This window comes from Erinaceus europaeus, chromosome 20, assembly GCF_950295315.1.
Source record: "Erinaceus europaeus chromosome 20, mEriEur2.1, whole genome shotgun sequence".
Classification (NCBI taxonomy): domain Eukaryota; kingdom Metazoa; phylum Chordata; class Mammalia; order Eulipotyphla; family Erinaceidae; genus Erinaceus; species Erinaceus europaeus.
In genome coordinates, this window is record NC_080181.1 from 25638338 (window position 1) to 25656918 (window position 18581).

Here is an 18581-nt window from a genome sequence, read left to right on the forward strand (position 1 = left end):
AGAAAGTGTGTTCCTCTGTGGCATCAGAGCATACGCAGCCCCTGGAAAAAAGCATGGAATGGCAGAAGTGCATCTGCTCATCCTTCCTGTCACTCTTAGTTTCAGATTTCAAATTCCCAGCTTCCAGGCATTAGAAATGGAACCTCTAACACCATCTAATAAACATAGGCCAGGTAAGCAGATCTTCCAGAAAACTGAGCTTGGGGCACCATGCACACCTTATTTTAGTTGTGACAACTGTAGACAAAGGCTTTAATTTCAATTATTTTTTTTTTAAATGTCTTCAGGTAGATCTATTTACTTTGCCTCATATGAAAACATGAATTGTAGGTGAGAGATTAGAACGAGAATTCAACTCTCCTTTGAGGAAAATGGCTGAGTTGTTCTAGGCTCTGGGCATTGTTATATTTTAGAAATATAAAGAAAGAGATAAATAGCTCACCTGGGTAGTGTACTGCTTTGCTATATTAGGTGTGTGTGTGTGTGTGTGTGTGTGTGTGTGTGTGTGTGTGTGTATTCCTCCTAGGAATACTAGGAGGACATGGTGACTATCTAGCTAAACATCCTCCTGGCCTGTGGGAGATGCCTACCTTTACCTTTGGCTACTTCCTCTGTCTTTATTTCCAAAAAGGAGACTGATGAACATCCAGCTCCCACCCCCTCATGGCCCAGCTGTAACAGAACAACTGCAGGGAGCAATGCTCCTCCATGCTAGCCACTGCTCCCATCACTGTCTCTACCCTTGAAGTTGTTACCATTGTAACATTGCAAAGCTGACATTTATTTAATCCTCATAGTGGTGTTGACTGTGTACTCACAGAAACATTGTATGCTTACAGAAGACATTTGTTTCCAAGCAGCTTATGCTAAATTGCAGTGATATAAAGGAAACACTTATCCAATATTGACATTTACTGACTTCTAGAAATGTACAGGCAGAATACTCATTTTTACCACTGGGAGAGGAAGAAAAGAAAAAGTACAATGTTTGGTCCCTAGCTCCTTTAGCAGGTTGAAGGCAGAAAGTTAATGAACATCCATGTGAAACGTAGTACTCTTAGTCTATGGCAGCAATGTGGGCCCTAGGAGAATGCAAAAGGATAAGGCCCTTGCCCAGTCAATACTCAGTGTTTGGTGGAAAGCAGGACACAGCATTCTCTGCAGGAATTCAAGGAAAGTATTCCAGCGGTTTATGAGGCATCTATATTCTCATCTTACATGCACACCTAACTGGGTGGATTCTGGCTTTCCCCTAGGGGAAAAATGCCACATGAAGATAGATGGAACAGTATCGTGTCTTAATGCAGTTGACTTTCTGTATCACTCCCCTAACTGGAAATAAAATCCTACTCTGCTGGAAAGTCAGGTGAAGCTATTATATCCTGGGCACAAGACTGCTGGCTATTCCTGGTTCCTTTGTGGATGGTGGATCTGTAATGTAAAACCCAAAGCAACACCACACCCCCAGAGCAGTGGGACCCTGATCTGTCAATACGGGGGTATCTACTCGCCTTGAATGAAGATCGAGTCCTCCACAGCTCTGCTACCAGAAACAACAATAAAATTAGAATCCATGCTGTATTAGAATCCAAATATGGATTCCTGTCTACTCTCGATGCCACTTACCCCTTCCACCTCCCACCTCTTGGGATAGAGTGTCCCAAGCCCCTAGTTTCTCTGTTTAGGGTCACCCTAAATGAAAATGCCTGCATTGTTTCTTCACCTAAAAACAATCTTCAAGGATAACTTAGGACTGGAGCTGTGATATGATGTCTGCACCCAGCTAGCCCCTTCACCACCCCCCACCCCATTTACATTGAGACTCCAGTCCTCTATCATAGGCAATTTTCTTTTCCTCCTTCATGTTTCCAAAACAGTTTATCTTTTTATCTCCTTGGAAGAAAAGTACTCTGCAAATCAAAGGTATCATTAGTATTGTTATTATTTTGCTATTGAAATCTCTTGAATTCACTCTAGATTATTCATGTGCTTTTTTGGGTCTGCAATATAATACCGCCTAAGTCACCCCCACTGGGCTGAACAAAAAAGAAAAATTGCATCTTCAGGCCTAATCCCCTGCTCCACCCCATCTCCTGCTAGCGCTGGCTCCTACCAGCATGGGCATACAACCAGGCAGGGCTGCTCCTTGGTACCATGCCTAGCTGCTGCTGCCAGGTTCCAAGCAAGTACCTCCTTTGTCACCGAGAGGGAGGCCCCCTTGGTCTTTTCCAAGTGTCTCTGAAGGCATGGACCCCATCCCACATCCCTCGCCCCTGGGTCTTCTCTGCCAGGCTCAATAGGGCTGCCTGGCAGCTGAGGATTCCCTGCTGAGTTGGAGGCTCTCTGACCACCCCCTCCCACCCCCCCACAAGCCCTTCCTCTTCCCCAGACTCATCCTAGTTTCCCTCACTGGAAAGATTTGGGAAAGAAGTGGTCCCACACCCTTGGCAACTCTGCAGTGACCTTCCAGGACAAAAGACAATTCTTTCGCCTCTTAGACAAGACGTCATACCACTTGGGGTGCAGCGGGAAGAGAGTCACACTTATTACTGGCCTTATATTTTGTTTTATGACATTTCTGGGTGATGATAAATGTTTCCAAAGTTGCTATTCACTCCCAATTTTCTTTTCCAATGTCTTCTCAGTCTGTACCCCCCATGAGCTCTGCATTTTGGGGCTGCCTCTAATGCCTCCATGCTATCTCCTGGTACCTTTGCCCCTCCCCTCCTCAAGAGAGTCTTTTAGGAGTTCAAGTATCTTGCAGTTGCCTCTAACCCCAGTTGTGCTTCCTGTCATCCCCTTGGCACCTTCACCCTCATCAGCTCTTCCCACCCACTTCTATTTCACTCTTAAAAAAAAAAAAACACCTTCATTGGGGGAATAATGGTTTATAGCTGACAGTAAAATACAATAGTTTGTACATGGATAACACTTCCTAGTTTTCGACATAACAATTCAACCTCCACCAGGTCCTCCTCTGCCATCATATTCCAGGACCTGAACCCTCCCCTCCAACCCCAGAATCTTTTACTTTGGTGCAATACAGTAACTCCAGTCCAAGTTCTGCTTTCCCTTCTGATCTTGTTTTTCAACTTCTGTCTATGAGTGAGATCATCTATTTTGCCTTTCTATCTGCTCAGGGCTCTTATAGGTCCTTAGAGTCTCATGTCACAGTTAACCTCTGCTCCTCTGATGGTCACCTGGCAGCCCCTTTTGGTAACTCCTGGCAGCAACTCAGGAGGATAAGTTGCTCTGAATCTTTCTGTAGGGGAGGTGACACCCAACCTTATCTCTCAACCTAGGTATATCAGTGACAAGTAAACACAAGTTCTTTTTTTTTTTTTTTTTTTTTTTTTTAAACACAAGTTCTTACCCCCCTATCCCAATACATATGATCAGAGTAGAAGGTGCACATGTGAAGTCAACCAGAGGTCTGCCCACTCCCAGTAAAACTCTCAGACCTACAGAGTGACTGCACAAAATGGCATAGAGGGGGAAAAGACAGCACCTTTCCTAAGAGCATCTGAAGTGGAAGGCACCTTACTGTACCACCACATAATACCTCTAACCTCTCCCATCCATATCCAAGGGGAAATCAAGGGGCCTGCTGTCCTGCTCTAAAGTTACCTAGAAGTGATCATGCCAGTTTATTAGGATGGGTCTTGAGGATAAAGGGCACAGAGAAAACAGTTTTGGGTGAACTGAGATGATAAAGGAAAAAAAAAAACCAGAGCAAGTTCTAAGTTTATGGATGACAAGAGAGTCGATTCTTTTCCACCTAGGGGCTCAACATGCCTCTTCTCTGCAGGAGGCAAATTGTGCTGTGACATTATCCCTCTCTGTACAAAGCACAGCGTCCTGACAGCTGAAGGAAGAGGCATCCCCAGCAAGAGAGAAATCCACAAGCGGCACACACTGGCAGCATGCCATTTCCCTGTTGGGAGCCAGGCCCAGGGAGGTGGCAGGGGTGGCAGTGGGGAACAGTATTTTGCCTTTCTGCTGTCACCCTATGAGAGATAAATAGATATCTGACCTCAGTCTATTCAAAATCCCCAAACTAAAAGAATAGTGACACAGTGTATCACTATCATTAATTATAGCTCTGTTTCACTCTCTAAATGGCTATGGGAAAATGTTAAGGTAAATAAGTGTTGGGTAAATTAGTAAAGAAAGAATGATTGCTAAGGACTTTATGGGTTTACCTAAATGTTTTTGCGGTTAAAGTCTTTAGAGTGCTCTTCAGTGTTCCCTCTGCAGGAGAACTGTATGTGCCAGGAGCAGGTAGCATGAGAATTGTGCTTCCAGAAACTCCAGAACGACACACAGGTTCCCACTGTGAGAGGAGCTGGGCAGCAGATGGAGGTGTCACTGGAGTGCCAGATATGGTCCTAAAAAGAACCCTGGGCATTTGTTTTCTAAGCAAAGGGCCACCCTTGAGACTTGGTACATTTCCTTGGAAAGCATCCCAGGAGGAAGACCATGTAGGGGCGGGGGCCAGACAGAGGGAGACAGGGGAGTCTGTGTAAGAGGCAGACAGCAGTGAGTCCCATCCAGAGCCCCTGGGCCATCCTCCTATGACTTACTGACAGTGGGGATACTCTCTGCAATAACTTGATAAATGTGTGGCACTAGGTCGCAATGGGCATAGAATAACAAGTAAGCATATATGTGCAGAGGGCTAGACAGAATCTTCTGGGGAATTCACAATACTCCAAAGAATTTCCACATTCAAATAAATGCACCTGGGTCAAGTCAAAAGACTTCCTTCTCAATGAAGTCCATACAATGTCATCCTGAATAAGACTTAATTCCTGCCACAAGATGCTGCTTACTCAAGTGACTCATAGATCCCAGTGATACATAATATTCTGACCAGTTACACCCACTTGGATCTCATCCTCTTCCTTTCAACCTACCCTGGGGTCTGTGGACTACACATCTTCCATTTGATAAAGTGCGAGCTGCTAGCCAAGCCAAGCCCGGAACACTTAGGGATAACAAGCAACTATGAATGACATGATGCTGTGGTTCCTTCACTGGGCCCTTAGGGATGAGGGCAGCTGAAACAGCATTTAACCTCCATAGGTAAATATTTAAAGATTCATATGAGGCAGTCAAGAAATAGCTCCATACTGACAAAGTAGAAGATGCAAGCTGTGGTGATTCAGATAGTCGGAGAGGCACTAAGACACCAATAGCTTTCCTATGGCAGTCTGGAGGAGACTCATCTCATGGTTCAAGGTTCTAGCTTCTAAGGACATACCTTAGAAGGAACACACTGGTCCCACAGGCAGAAGAGGGATGCAGAGGGGGAAGTTGTATACTCCTCTTACAGATTTACATGCAACTTTCTGAGTGAACCGGTAGGATGCAAAGGAGAACTGGGGGTGGAAAATGTGAGTGCCCCCAAGCAACTGTACACACACCCCAGAGGGCCTGCTCACAAAATGGTAATATAACTCAAACCTTTTCTCTACCAGTGTTCTGAGATAGTTCTTATTCATTCAGCCTGAAAACTCTGGGGAAGGCAATTTATCTTCTTGCTGCTGTAGGGAGCCCTGGTGAGATGCACACAGCCTTATGAATACATGAGTGTGTGTGTACACATTAGAGTGGCACACCGGAATGGCTGTACCCTTGCTCATGTGGGGGAGGCACATCCTCAGGTTTAATCAGGATGGTCCTAACCAAACTTCCTTCAGGGGAAAGCCTGCAGTGTCCAGGAGCAACAGTGGAAGAGCCAAGAGAGGAAACTCTTTTTCTGCTGCTTACATTTGGCTTCTCCCTTACAAGGGAGACATGCTGTTTGCTTGCAAAGCCAGCCACCCATGGTGGTGCTCTGCTTTCTCAAAAACTTTTACCCCTCATTTAATCAACAGATGGGACTGCTCTGTTGTGGATTTTTCTGAGAGAGCCCTGTTCCTCTAAGAGCGGGGCTGACTTGCACAAATGCTGCCTTGGATGGCAGAGGCAGTCTTGGCATTCCAAAAGGGGGAAGAAACCCATTTATTTCTCTCCTTCAATCTCAATTCCACAGGTGACTTTAGATACCTTGGGCTAAACAGGTATTCACAATCCCTCTCCCCCCGTATTCCCTCTACCTCCTTCTACTACCACCAGCCCTAAGGTTCCTCGTGGCAGGGAATCCAGAGGTGGTGACAAAGTTCTTTTAGAAATGTCCATCAGTCCCTCAGTCCCTGCTAGGCTACAGAAAGAAACAGTAAGCAGCAGGCACGAGGTTTCATTCTCTACCAGGAATCCAGAGCTGTGTGGGACTCCTGATACAGCCGTATTCAGAGAACTCCATTGAATTCAATGGGACTCTTTACAAGCCTTTCTGAACCACTGCAGATCACCCCCACATTTGCTTGCTAATTGCATCCCCTTCTGCAACTGTGCAGCCATGCACAGTGGCGTTCACACACACCCTGCAAGTCAGCCCTGCCTGGGGCTGAAACATCCACCCAGCCACTGCTCTCCTTCCCTTTCCTCTCCTTCTCCAAGCAGGGTCTGAAGCAGAGGAGGTAGCCAGAAGTTCCAGGAGCAGACACAGGCCTGCCTAATTAACACACTGGGAGCATAAGGGGCTCATTTGCATGGGGAGTTTGAGCTGGAAGCTGACAAGTAACATGAGAAAAGTCATCCCTCTCTCCTATACCTCTGCCTTCTGAAGGATAATAAATAAATAAACAGTACCATTTTGTTGCATTCTCAAAAGCAAAGAAGCAATACCAGGGCATCTCAGTACATCCGAGTTTCCGAAGCCTGCCCACATTCCTGCCCTTAGCCTCCCGCGCCCAGACAACCCAGCTGACTTTCTTTCCAACTCCGGCGGCCGTGCATGGTCCTACCTTGACTGAAGAGGAAGAAGCAGATGAAGAGCAGATCGAGCTGGAAAGGTCTCATTCCTCAACACAGGGAGGCAAAGCCAGCGGGGTAACTTGGGTTTGCAGTTAGTTTCTCTTCCTCTGTGGTTCACGGTGTTCAGCCTCCGCTGTGGTCCTCTCCAGCTGGCACCAACCATCTGTTTGTCCGTGGGTCCCTTAGGGTGGGCTCGACCTTTCTGCGCCTCTGGCTATCGAATGCCCACTCTGGAGACAAGTTGCAGGTTCTTAGCTGCCTCAGGAAGCTGGGATCCTCAGCAGCGTCTGCTCTCGGAGCAGATCCATTCTCTGGCTCTCGGCATCCCAGGCACACAGCTTCCTCTGGCGGGCTCCTCCCACAGCCAGCGAGCGAGCGAGCAAGCAAGGGAGCGAGTGACGAGTGACAGAAGGGCTCCTTTCAGCTAAGCTGGGGGGGGGGGGGAAAGGGAGGGGAAACAGGTCATAATTAAAGAAGAAATACTTGGAGGGGGGAGATCTATGCAACACGGAGGGTGTATGTATGCGGGGTGGGAAGCTGGGGGGGGGGGGGGAGGCTGGGCTCTTTCTTTCCTGCCCCTGCTCTCAATAAGGGAAAATTCAGCCTTTGTCACCATTACGGGCCAAAAGGCATGTTGAAGAAGGAGCAGAGTGGTGACTTGCTGCTGCAGAATATAATGTTGTTTAAGCAGTGTGAACTTAAGGATGACTACATGCCACATATGTATTCAAAATATGCATGCCTTTCCTTTGCACAGGAGACTGGAAACTGGGCTCAAAGGGGAAAAAAAAAAAAAAAAAAGGAAGATGGGGAGGAAAGGATCTTTCCTTAAGGAAGGGCATGGCAAATGTGCCATGGGAGTCTCTCTCAGAGTTGGGGAACAGATAAACATGCCTTGCAGTTTTTGAGACTTTCTTGGGAAGGGCAGGTAAGAGAACCTGGAAGTGTTTGAACCTTAGTTTGTTTGCTTTGTGCTACTCCTATAAAAACAAAATGAAGAAACTAGAGAGGAAACAAGTAGATTTGTGGCACATACCCATTTGTTATTGTTATTCTGGCTCCAGTACTTCTTAGCAAAGCCTGGGGAGCAGCCTGTCTTTGCATTTGAAAACTCTCCCCTAAGGAGTACTCTAACATTCTGAGCAGATCCTTTCTCCAAGAGGTGCTGTGAATCCTATTGCGAAGGAGAGGCCAAGGTCACAGGCAACTGCCTCCTAAGAGCCTGTGGGTTTGGGTGTTTGTTTGTTTTTTTGTTTGTTTGTTTTTTACCTGTTAAGAAACCCACACTCAAATCAAACTCTGTTTCCTCCAGGATACCAAAGTGAATTTATCTAGGTCTATTTACTTGATAGACATTAAGTATGCCTGGTACAAGCAGGACATTGGAGGGAATAAAATCGCAGGCATAGTAGCCCTTGCCTTCAGGAGATCATAATTCAGTGTGGAAGCAGAGGATTCACATAAGACACAAAGTATGAGGAGAGTGACAACACAGGCACAAAATATGCAGCCCTATAAAGAAGAGGGAGGTAATGAGAAAAGAGGAAAATGAAAAGGTGCTCTCTGCATCTGTGCATTCAATTATAACATCCATCATTACTTTCTTTAGTCACTGGACCCGGGGGAAGTCTTTTGGGAAACTCTCTAGCCTTTCTTCTATCTGTGTTACTTATTTTGTGCTACTTATTTATTTAATTAGTTAGTTGGCTGAAAGGCATGTCCCAGTTCTAAGTTTCCATGTGGATGTTAATTTTAACAACTTAGCCTTTGGCTTTTGTCAACAAAAAAGAGTAGGGGCACATGTGAAAATATGCCTGGTCAGAGCTGGCATCTGGTAGCTAACATCAAAGACCTATAAATTAGTAGGTGTCTGCTTTGTTGACTTTCCTATTCTTAATAGTTTATTTAACTGTCTCCTTTGGAGACTGTTTAAACACATCGAAGAGAAACTTGTAAGCAGGTTTGGGGACAGATAAAAAAAAATTGAACAACCTAAACTAAGAGAGCCCCTGAGGTGCCCCATGGGCCAAATTAACAAACAGGACACAGAAGGAAGGTGTCCTCACAGCTTCATTGCAGTGACTTGCTGTAACAGACAATGCAGCCAAACAGAAGAGGCAAACCAGAAACAACAAGCAAAAGATGAATAATAATTCTAAACAACATATGCCCAGTAATATGTGAAGTGAGAAAATACATCATGGATAGTGTGTAATTTCAGCAGTAGTTTTCTATTATGTCTACTGGGTGGGAATAGAAATTTAAGGTCTGGGTACCACCTTAAAGCCAAGCCTTGCAGTGCGTAAGACAGTAATGCTAGAAGTTACCTTACAAAGCTGCAGTTCATACTTGAACTAAATATATATCTTTTAACTCTTGTTTAAATTTGACTGCTAATTCCTGAGTGGCCCAGGGCATAGATTTGCTCAGTTCTGTCCCTGAGGGAAATATTATAAAAGCAGGGTCGTGAAGTGAGTCATGCAGGAGAATCAGGCCACACAGGGGTGTATACACCCCCAACTCCCACTCCCCGCCCACACACAGGCACTTGAGGAAATGGTGATGGGGATTCCAGGTTGGAAGGCCCTTGTGCTCCTGTCCCACTGATCCTGGAGACTAGCTTCAAAGCTCTGATCTCCCCCAGATTGTTGGTTCAGTTTCCCTCTCCACCTCCTCCCAACCCCATGTCCCAGCAGGAAGGAGGGAAAATACATAAAATAAAAGGTTTGGATTAAGTGATAAACAGCTCGCCTCTAAAAGGACGAAGCATTTCAACCCTGGGTGCTGGAAAAACCACGGCAACCTTCAGCAGCCACCCAGTGGGGCAGCGAAGACAGCGGAACCTGCAGGACCCACAGCCGGCCAGGCTCTGGCGCCAGCTCAGACGGCGGCCCCGCAATCTCCGCCGGCGGGTCCCTAGCGGCACCTTCTCCCGGGCTCGGTTAACCTCCTGGCGCTGCAAGGTGCCTGCGCGCGGTGGCTGGCGGTGGGGGAGGGGGCTGGTGACGGCGTGGAGAGCGGGGCTCCGTGCCATGGAGAAGCTTGGAGCGACCTAGACCTTGGAGCGCACAGTGCGTGGGGAGAGGGCCACGGAGAAATTAAGACCGCAAACCCCCCCCCACACACACACACACACACCTCACCCTTTGGGCACTTTCTGACGCTCGCACCCCTGCAGGTGGCAGCCCTATTGAGAGCAGAAAACCAGCACTCTGGGAGACTTCCTGAATTCCTGTTTTCCGCACATCCGGCGCCAGGTCTCCATCGCGTCTAGCCCACCTTGCCAGCCTGGGTCCCTCACCAGCAGGTGGCATCCTCTCCAGCGTTTCTTCTTCTGGTCTGAAGCCCAGAGGCTTAATTCTGCCGCCCCCAGCTACCTGCTGTGGGCTTTAGTGCCAAGTAGTGTGTCTCTGAAGAGTGTCTCTAAACCATCCCACCCCAGGAAGGGGTGGAAGGGAGCTGGAGGGGATCACCCATAGCTGGGTGGAGGCGGAAGCTGGAGCACACAGGAAAGGAGGCTGACTCCAGATGCGCTGCTCCTCCAAGCCAGAGCCAAGAAGTTGCAGGACAAGTCTCTACCAGAGACTTCTGATGACCAGAGTATCCCCGGGGGTTTTCTGGGTTCTGGGACAGAGAGGGGCAGGAAGTTCTGGGTCCAGATCCAGGTGTGTAGGTACTGCTGCTCAGTGCCCTGGGTTCGGACAGATCACACACACTAGGGGCTCATCATTATTTTCCAAGTGTCCCAGGTCTGTAGTGTTTCCTATTAACTCCATCTGGCAAAGACCTGCTTGGGGTTCTTAAAGACATGTGCAGTGAGTTCACAGATCCCTGGAGAGAAGCATAAATAGAAATGTATGGAGAAGGGAGTTGGGCGGTAGCACAGCACATTAAGCGCAGGTGGTGAAAAGCACAAGGGCCTGTGTAAGGATCCCAGTTCCAGCCCCCAGCTCCCCACTTACAGGGGAGTCGCTTCACAGGCAGTGAGGCAGGTCTGCAGGTGTCTATCTTTCTCTCCCCTCTCTGTCTTCCCCTCCTCTCTCCATTTCTCTCTGTCCTATCCAACAATTACAACATCAAGAACAACAATAATAACTACAACAATAAAACAAGGGCAACAAAAGGGAATAATAAATATTAAAAAAAAAGAAATATATGGAGAAAGTTATGACACATCTCACTGTTTTTTTGTAATACAGCACTGGAGAATGAACCCAGTTTCATGCATGTAGGATGCATGAGTGGCCTCCATAATGCAATTTATCTTTATTCTTATTTTGAGTGAGAGGAGAGACACCACAGCACTGCTCCATCATTCATAGAGCTTCCTGTGCTGTCTCTGGTATTCATATGTGGTACAAGGGTTCAAACTCAAGGTCATGCTTTTCAAGGTGTAATAGTGTGATTTCTACCTAGTGAGGTATCTTGATTTTTGTCACTAGGGGTATCACTGGGACTCAGTGCTTGCACATTGATCCCTACATCCCCAGCAGCTATTAATTTACTTGTCTTTTCTTTTTTTCTTTTCTTTTTCTTTCTTTTTTTTTTTTTTGTCTCCAAGGTTAATGCTTGGGCTTGGCACCTGCACTACAAATCCACTGCTCTTGGAGTCCTTTTTTTTCTCTCCTTGTTTTTATTGCTGTTGTTGTTAGATAGGACAGAGAGAAATCAAGAGAGAAGGGGAGATTGGTCAGGTGTCTTCTTTTATAAAGAGTTCTTCCAGGCCCACTTGCCTAAGACCCCACAGGAAACTGCAGAGCTGGGACACAGAAGGGACCCCAAATTTCAGAGCTTCAGCTGCCCTATCCTCCCCTCCCCTCCCTCTTTGCTCATGATTGCAGGCCCTTCTCCCTGCTTTCCTGTGTTCACAAAATACTATTATGACAAATAATGGAGGGAGGGGGATTTCTGAGATGGGCAGTCATCAACAGTGGAGAACTTCCTGTTTAATGCCTTTTCACAATTATTTGTTGCACAGATACATTAGAAACCACATTTCCTTTTATTTTTCATGTATCCTTGCCAGTACTTTTTAAAACCTCCTTGTCCAGGGATTTAAACACATTTCCACCACTCCCCTCCTGGGAGTTCTGGGTAACAGAACTCTTCTGTCCCAGAGAAGTTAATAAGGGCTTCCAGCTCTGTGGATCCCAGAGACTGTGGTCTTCAGAGGTCCTTGGTGACCTGCCTGACCTTAGCAGTCACAATCTCCTAGCCTATTACTTTTTCATTTATCTGAACAAATTCCTTGTTCACACCCACAGAGGTGGATTATAAGACTTTAACCCCTGTTCACTGTGATCAGTACCTCCATAGTTCATAGCCATAAAAAGTGCAGGGAACTAGGAACTCTGTTTTCAGGAGCACAACCCCCACCCCCACACACACAAACATGACAGGGGAGGTTGCCCCACTATCCCCATCCAAGGTCAGGTATGACTGAGTCTTTGAGCACTGCTAGCTTTTGTAGCCCCTTAATAAATGGGGTCATATGTAGCTTTTTGTTTCCCTCAAAAGCAAATCTTATTTATTTTTATTTATTTATTGCCTCCAGGGTTATCACTGCGGGTAGGTGCCTACACTACAAATCCACTGTTCCTGGAGGCCATTTTTTTCCCCTTTTAGGACAATGAAACTGAGAAAGGAGGGGAAGACAGAGAGGGGGAAAGACAGGTAGACACCTGCAGACCTGCTTTACTGCTTGTGAAGCCAACCCCCAGCAGGTAGGGAGCCAGGGACTGGAACCGGAGCCAGTCCCTGTGCTATTGCCCACCTGTTTCTTTTCTTTTTTTTATTTAAAAAAAATTTTATTTATTATTGGATAGGACAGAGAGAAATTGAGAGGGGGAGATAGAGAAGGAGACAGAAAAACACCTGCAGCCCTGCTTGTTTATTTTCATTTTTACCAGAGCACTGCTCAACTCTGGCTTATGGTGGTGTGGGAGCTTGAACCTGAGACTTTGGAGCCTCATACAAAGTCTCTTTGCATAACTATTATGGTATTTCCACTACCCAGGTCATATGTTGCTTCATCTAAAAATGAGGAGCAGGCAACCATGATTCTTTGGGATTCCCACTCCCATTATATACCCCTGATGGCTTGTGTTGCAGAGGTTACACTTTTCAGCCTGGAAATATCTAGGTGCATTTAGCTAGTGCCCCAGTTTCAGGGAAAATTATTACTAGTGTCTCACAGAACTCTAAAGTAAACAAGGGAGGAGGGCTGGAATCTGCATGGACCCCACTTGTGATCACCAGTCAGGTCTGTCCTCCAAATGATTGCATGGCCATTCTCCACTGAGTGCCCTCTGCTCCCCTTGATTTGCTCAAGGATTCAGAAAGCAAGAAAATGCTATCATCCTCCCTCCTCTGGCAGCTCAGTACTGTGTCCCAACTTTTCTCTTGGTAGGTAGTGGTACTCAGCACATATGGCCGAATGTTTCAATGGCAAAGTTTTACCTAGTGCCCCACATCTTTTCTTGCTTTCTGAATCCAATTTAAGTTATTCTTCACTCTGTTATTAAACCATTGTCAAACATCTGGCATGTGCCTGCCACTGCTCTGGCTGTATTTCAGGGGGATGGGTAATGAATCAAGCCTATATATAGTTTGCAAAATGTGGAACACACTTTAAGATGCATAGCACTATAGAAATGAAAGATATTTTTATCTCTTCAGCATCATTCTGCACAAGGAGACAATTCTCTGGCAGCACAGTTTAAGAACAATAGACCTGTTTAGCCTTGACACACTCAGGCATGCAGGGCACTGGGTATTCAATTCACATGGGAGCAGCATTCTCTCTCCGCAAAGGCCTGAAGAGTGTGTAATTTACAGAGATGAAAAGATATGAAGGATGTTATGAAAGGAGGTGGCAGCACCCCCATACCATGTCTCACTGCTGACTGAGTGAACAGGCCAGGACCTTATGCTGGCCCCAGGGAGGGCACTGAAGGCAAACCTCAGCATCCTTCCTCACTGCATGGAGGAGGCCTTTGTCATTTTGAAATATGCCATGTACTCCTTTTGTATATATGAATAGACTAATTATGTGGAGAATATTGGAAGACAAAGTGAAATTCCAGTTTATGACTCATTTGTGGTATTCAAAGTCTTAGAAATTACACCACATTTATCCTTTCTGTTCATTATTCCTTTTTATACCCTCCCCCCCCCACACACACACACATACACACACTCTAGGCTGATGTTATGTACTAGGAAACCTTTCTAGCAGCCAAGGCAGCAGCCGCATCTCTTGAAGTCTCTTTAAGCCTCCTTCCTAGATGACAAAGTTTGCTTCTATTGTTTGTTTATTACACACAATTTTCCTTCCTCCCTCCTTCCTTCTCTTTTCCTCCCTCCCTCTCTTCCTTTCTTCTTCCCACATAATAAACCTCTTACATACAGGTTCCTTCTGCTATCTGAAAGTAGAGTGTTTTATTTATTTACGTTTGGTCACCAGGGATATTGCTGGAACATGGAAGCCTGCAATTCCTGGCAGTCATTTTAGCTTTCATTGTTAGTATTATTATCATTTATTATTATTTTGCCTCCAGGGTTACTGCAGGGGCTTGGTGCCTGCACGACAAATCCACTGCTCTATTGTGGCCATTTTTTCTTTCTTTTTTTTCTTTTTTTTTTTTTTGATAAGACAGAAAGAAATTGAAAGGGAAGGTGGGGGGGGGAGAGAATGACAGACACATATAGACCTGCTTCAATGCTTGTGAAGCGATCCCCCCACCCCCCGCAGGTGGGGAGCCGAGGGCTTGAACTGGGATCCTTGCTTGGGTCCTTCCGTTTCATATTATGTGCACTTAAACTGGTACGCTACCACCCAGCCCCCCTCTTTTATATATTTATTTATTTATTTATTTTGGATAGAAACAGAGAGCAATTGAGAGAGGAGGGGGAGGATAAGAGGAAGAGAGACAGAGAGATACCTGCAGCACTGTTTCACCACTTGTGAAGTTTCTCCCCTGCAGATGGAGTCCAGGGGCTTGAACCCAGGTCCTTCCACATTGTAATATGTGCACTCAATCAGATGTGTCACCACCAGGCCCATGCAGTCATTCTGTCTTTCTTTTGAGAAAGGTTAAGAGACAGAAAGAGGCATAGGGAAGAGAGAAGGAAAAGGAGAGATATGCATAGCACTACACTGCTTGTGAATCTTCCTCCCTGTAGGTGGGAACCCTGGGGCTTAAATCTGGGTCTTTGTGCGTCTATTGGTTATGCCACCACACAGGCACTTTTTATTTTATTTTATTTATTTATTTTTTGCCTCCAGGTTTATCGCTGGGGCTCGGTGCCTGCACTACAAATCTACTGTTCCTGGAGGCCATTTTTCCCATTTTGTGGCCCTTGTTGTTGTTATAATTGTTATTGTTGCCATTGCTACTGTTGTTGGGTAGGACAGAAAGAAATCAAGAGAAGAGGGGACGACAGAGAGAGGAGAGAAAGACAGACACCTGCAGACCTGCTTCACCACCTGTGAAGCGAACCCCCACCACCACAGGTGGGGAGCTGGGGGCTTAAACCAGGATCCTTACATCTGTTCTTGTGCTCTGGGCCACGTGCACTTAACCTGCTGTGCGCTACTGCTCGGCCCCTTTTTTTTTAATTTTTATCATTATTTTTGCCACCAAGGTTATCAATAGGACTCAATGCCTGCACAATTCCACTACTCCCTGTGGCATTTTTGTCCTTTTAAAAATTTATTATTTTTTACATTATGATAGAGACAGATAGAAATTGGGGAAAGAAAAGAAAAATATCTGCAGCACTGCTTTACCTTTTATAAGTGGGGACTGGAGACTTGAACCCAGGTCCTTATCCATGGTAATTTGCGCATTTAACCATTTGCACCACTGCATGGGCCCCTCCTTTTTTATTTTGTAAAGATTTATTTTATGGGGGGCCAAGCAGTGGTGCACGGGGTTAAACATAGTACGAAGTGCAAGGACCCGTGCAAGGATCCCAGTTCGAGCCCCTGGCTCCCTACCTGCAGAGGGGTCACATTAGCCTGCAGGTGTCTTTCCCTCCCCCTCTCTGTCTTCCCTCCTCTCTCAATTTCTGTCCTATCCTATTTTTTTAAATGGGGGAAATAAAATGGCCTACAGGAGCAGTGGATTCATGGTGCAGTCACCGAGCCCGAGCAATAACCCTGGAGGCAAAAAAGAAAAGAAAAAAAGCCCTGCACGCTACCAATTGAGTTATTTCTCTGGCTCCTTCTCCTTCTCCTTCTCCTTCTCCTTCTCCTTCTCCTTCTCCTTCTCCTTCTTTCTCCTTCTAGCGTTTGCCCTTCTTCCGTAGCTCTGGCTTCTAAAACTTCCCTTTAATTTTATCTATTTTATAAGAGAGAATGTGTGTGTGTGTGTGAGAATGTGTGTGTGAGACAGAGACAGAGACAGAGAATGTGTGTGTTTGGGGGGTGAGACTGGCTAACCCAAAGGGGACTGGCCGGACTATGCACTGCCAGGAATCCAAAGCAGAGTCTCACACATGCAAGTCCTGCCTCTGCTGCTGAGTCACCTTCCTGGCCACTGAGACATCTCATAAACTATTTACTTATTTGTGTGTTTATGTATTTATTTACATACTTACTTATAGTACTAGTGCGTTGCTCAGCGCGGGCGGTCTCCTGCCGCTGCAGGTGTGGGGGGCGGGGGCACAGACAAGATGGCGCGGAGCGGGCCCCACCGCCCATCTTCTCGGCAAGCTTTACGCGTTCCCGGCCCCCAAAGTCACATGGTCACAGCAAGAGTCACACACAGACCCCCCGGAAGATGCTCACACACTGAGGCCCGGAACGAAAATGATGCAGCAGGAGCGGAAGTCCGCTGTGGACAATGCCGGGCCACTCACCCGGCCGGGTAGAGGCTGAGGTGGCGGCCGCTGAGGCGCTGGCGGCTGTCCGAGCGGTGGTCAGCAGGGAGGAGCAGGACGAGGCCGAGGACGAGGCCGAGGGCCAGTCATCCCCACAGCAGGTGGCAGGCAGGCAGCTGTGCAGACCCCTGCGGGGCGCTGGGTGTGGAGGCTCCATAGAGGTCACGCAGCTGCCCCGAGAATGACGGCTGCGAGCCCAAAGCCAAGTGCCCAGAGCCACGTGCCCAGAGTCACGTACCCAGAGCCACGTGCCCAGAGTCACGTGCCCAGAGCCACGTGCCCATGTTGGACGCGAGTTTCTCTTTCTGCCTTTGCCTTAAAGTGAACTCGTCCTTGGACTGCTTCCGATGGGCGAACACAGACCTAGTTTAGCTCTTTCATGAAAGTCAGATAGCGTAATGCAAACTTTTAAGAAGTTGAGGATACCTATAAAAATGAAAAAAATGTATATGTATGGTCTAGGCAATGGCACACCCCTTTTTAAATATTTATTTATTCCCTTTTGTTGTCCTTGTTGTTTTATTGTTGTAGTTATTATTGTTGTTGTTATTGATGTTAGATAGGACAGAGGGAAATGGAGAGAGGAGGGGAAGACAGAGAGGGGGAGAGAAAGACACCTGCAGACCTGCTTCACCACTTGTGAAGCGACTCCCCTGCAAGTGGGGAGCCGGGGGCTCGAACTGGGATCCTTATGCAAGTCCTTGAGCTTTGCATCACGTGCAATTAACCCTCTGTACCCCCGCCCGACTCCCAGTGGCACACCCCTTTATCACCATGCACAAGGACCTGGGTTCAAGCCCCGACCCCCACCTACAGGGGGAGGCTTCATGAGCCGTGAAGCAGGCATGCAGGTGTCTGTCTTTTTCTCTCCTTATCACCCCCTCCCCTCTCAGTCCTATCTAAATATATATACATACATATATATATATATATATATATATATATGATAAAAAAGGAAAAATGACCACTGGGAGCAGTAGATTCATAGTTCTGGCATCCAGCCCCAGTGATAACCCTGGTGCCAACAAAAAAGAAAAGAAAAAGAAAGGAAAAGAAAAGAAATATTTAACTTATATTTGATCCATCTTTGTAAAGTTTATAGATATGCTTTTTTCCCCATTTCTCAGAACACTACTCAGCTCTGGCATATGGTAGTGCTGGGTATTGAACCTAGGACCTTTGTGCCTCAGGCATGAAAATCTTTTACATAACTATTGTGCTGTCTCCCCAGTCCATAAAGTAATTTTATGTCTGTATAAAACTTTATACACGGGAGTCGGGCTGTAGCGCAGCGGGTTAAGCGCAGGTGGCGCAAAGCACAAGGACCAGCATAAGGATCCCGGTTCGAACCCCGGCTCCCCACCTGCAGGGGGGTCGCTTCACAGGCGGTGAAGCAGGTCTGCAGGTGTCTATCTTTCTCTCCTCCTCTCTGTCTTCCCCTCCTCTCTCCATTTCTCTCTGTCCTATCCAACAAAAACAACAATAAAACAACAAGGGCAACAAAAGGGAATAAATAAATAAAATAAATATTTTTTAAAAAAATTAAAAAAAAAAAACAAAAAACTTTATACACATGCATTGCTTTTCTATTAACATGGTAGTGACTGTTCTCCTATTCAAGTCTTCCTGACATCCTGAACACCTGACCAGATTTTCACTATCTTTAACAGAACTTAGTTGCAGCAACTCAATGCCTTGTCTACACACTCACAATTTCCCTCTTCACCCCCCTGCTCCATCATTTGTCTGTGTGGAATTTAGTTCTGTACTTTATTCCTCATGAGTGAAAATACGGCTGCTCCCCCAAGACAGAGTTTACATTTTGATCATGACAG

At 46.4% G+C, this 18581-nt stretch overlaps 1 protein-coding gene across 11 annotated transcripts in view; it reads right to left on the bottom strand.

The window, feature by feature from the left end:
* KIRREL3 (kirre like nephrin family adhesion molecule 3) overlaps nucleotides 1-7284 on the bottom strand; it is a 624884-nt gene extending 617600 nt beyond the window's left edge. For 9 of the 11 annotated variants that reach the window (XM_060180153.1, XM_060180150.1, XM_060180148.1 and 6 more), the window contains exon 1: nucleotides 6852-6921. Coding sequence is in view for 2 of the 11 variants with exons in the window: in XM_060180147.1 (XP_060036130.1) it covers nucleotides 6852-6906 (55 nt within the window). In the remaining 9 variants the exon portion in view is untranslated. Of the gene's footprint in view, nucleotides 1-6851 lie in introns of all 11 variants that reach the window. The other 2 variants (XM_060180147.1, XM_007539447.3) reach the window with 2 other exon arrangements.
* Between the last annotated feature and the right edge of the window lie 11297 nt (nucleotides 7285-18581).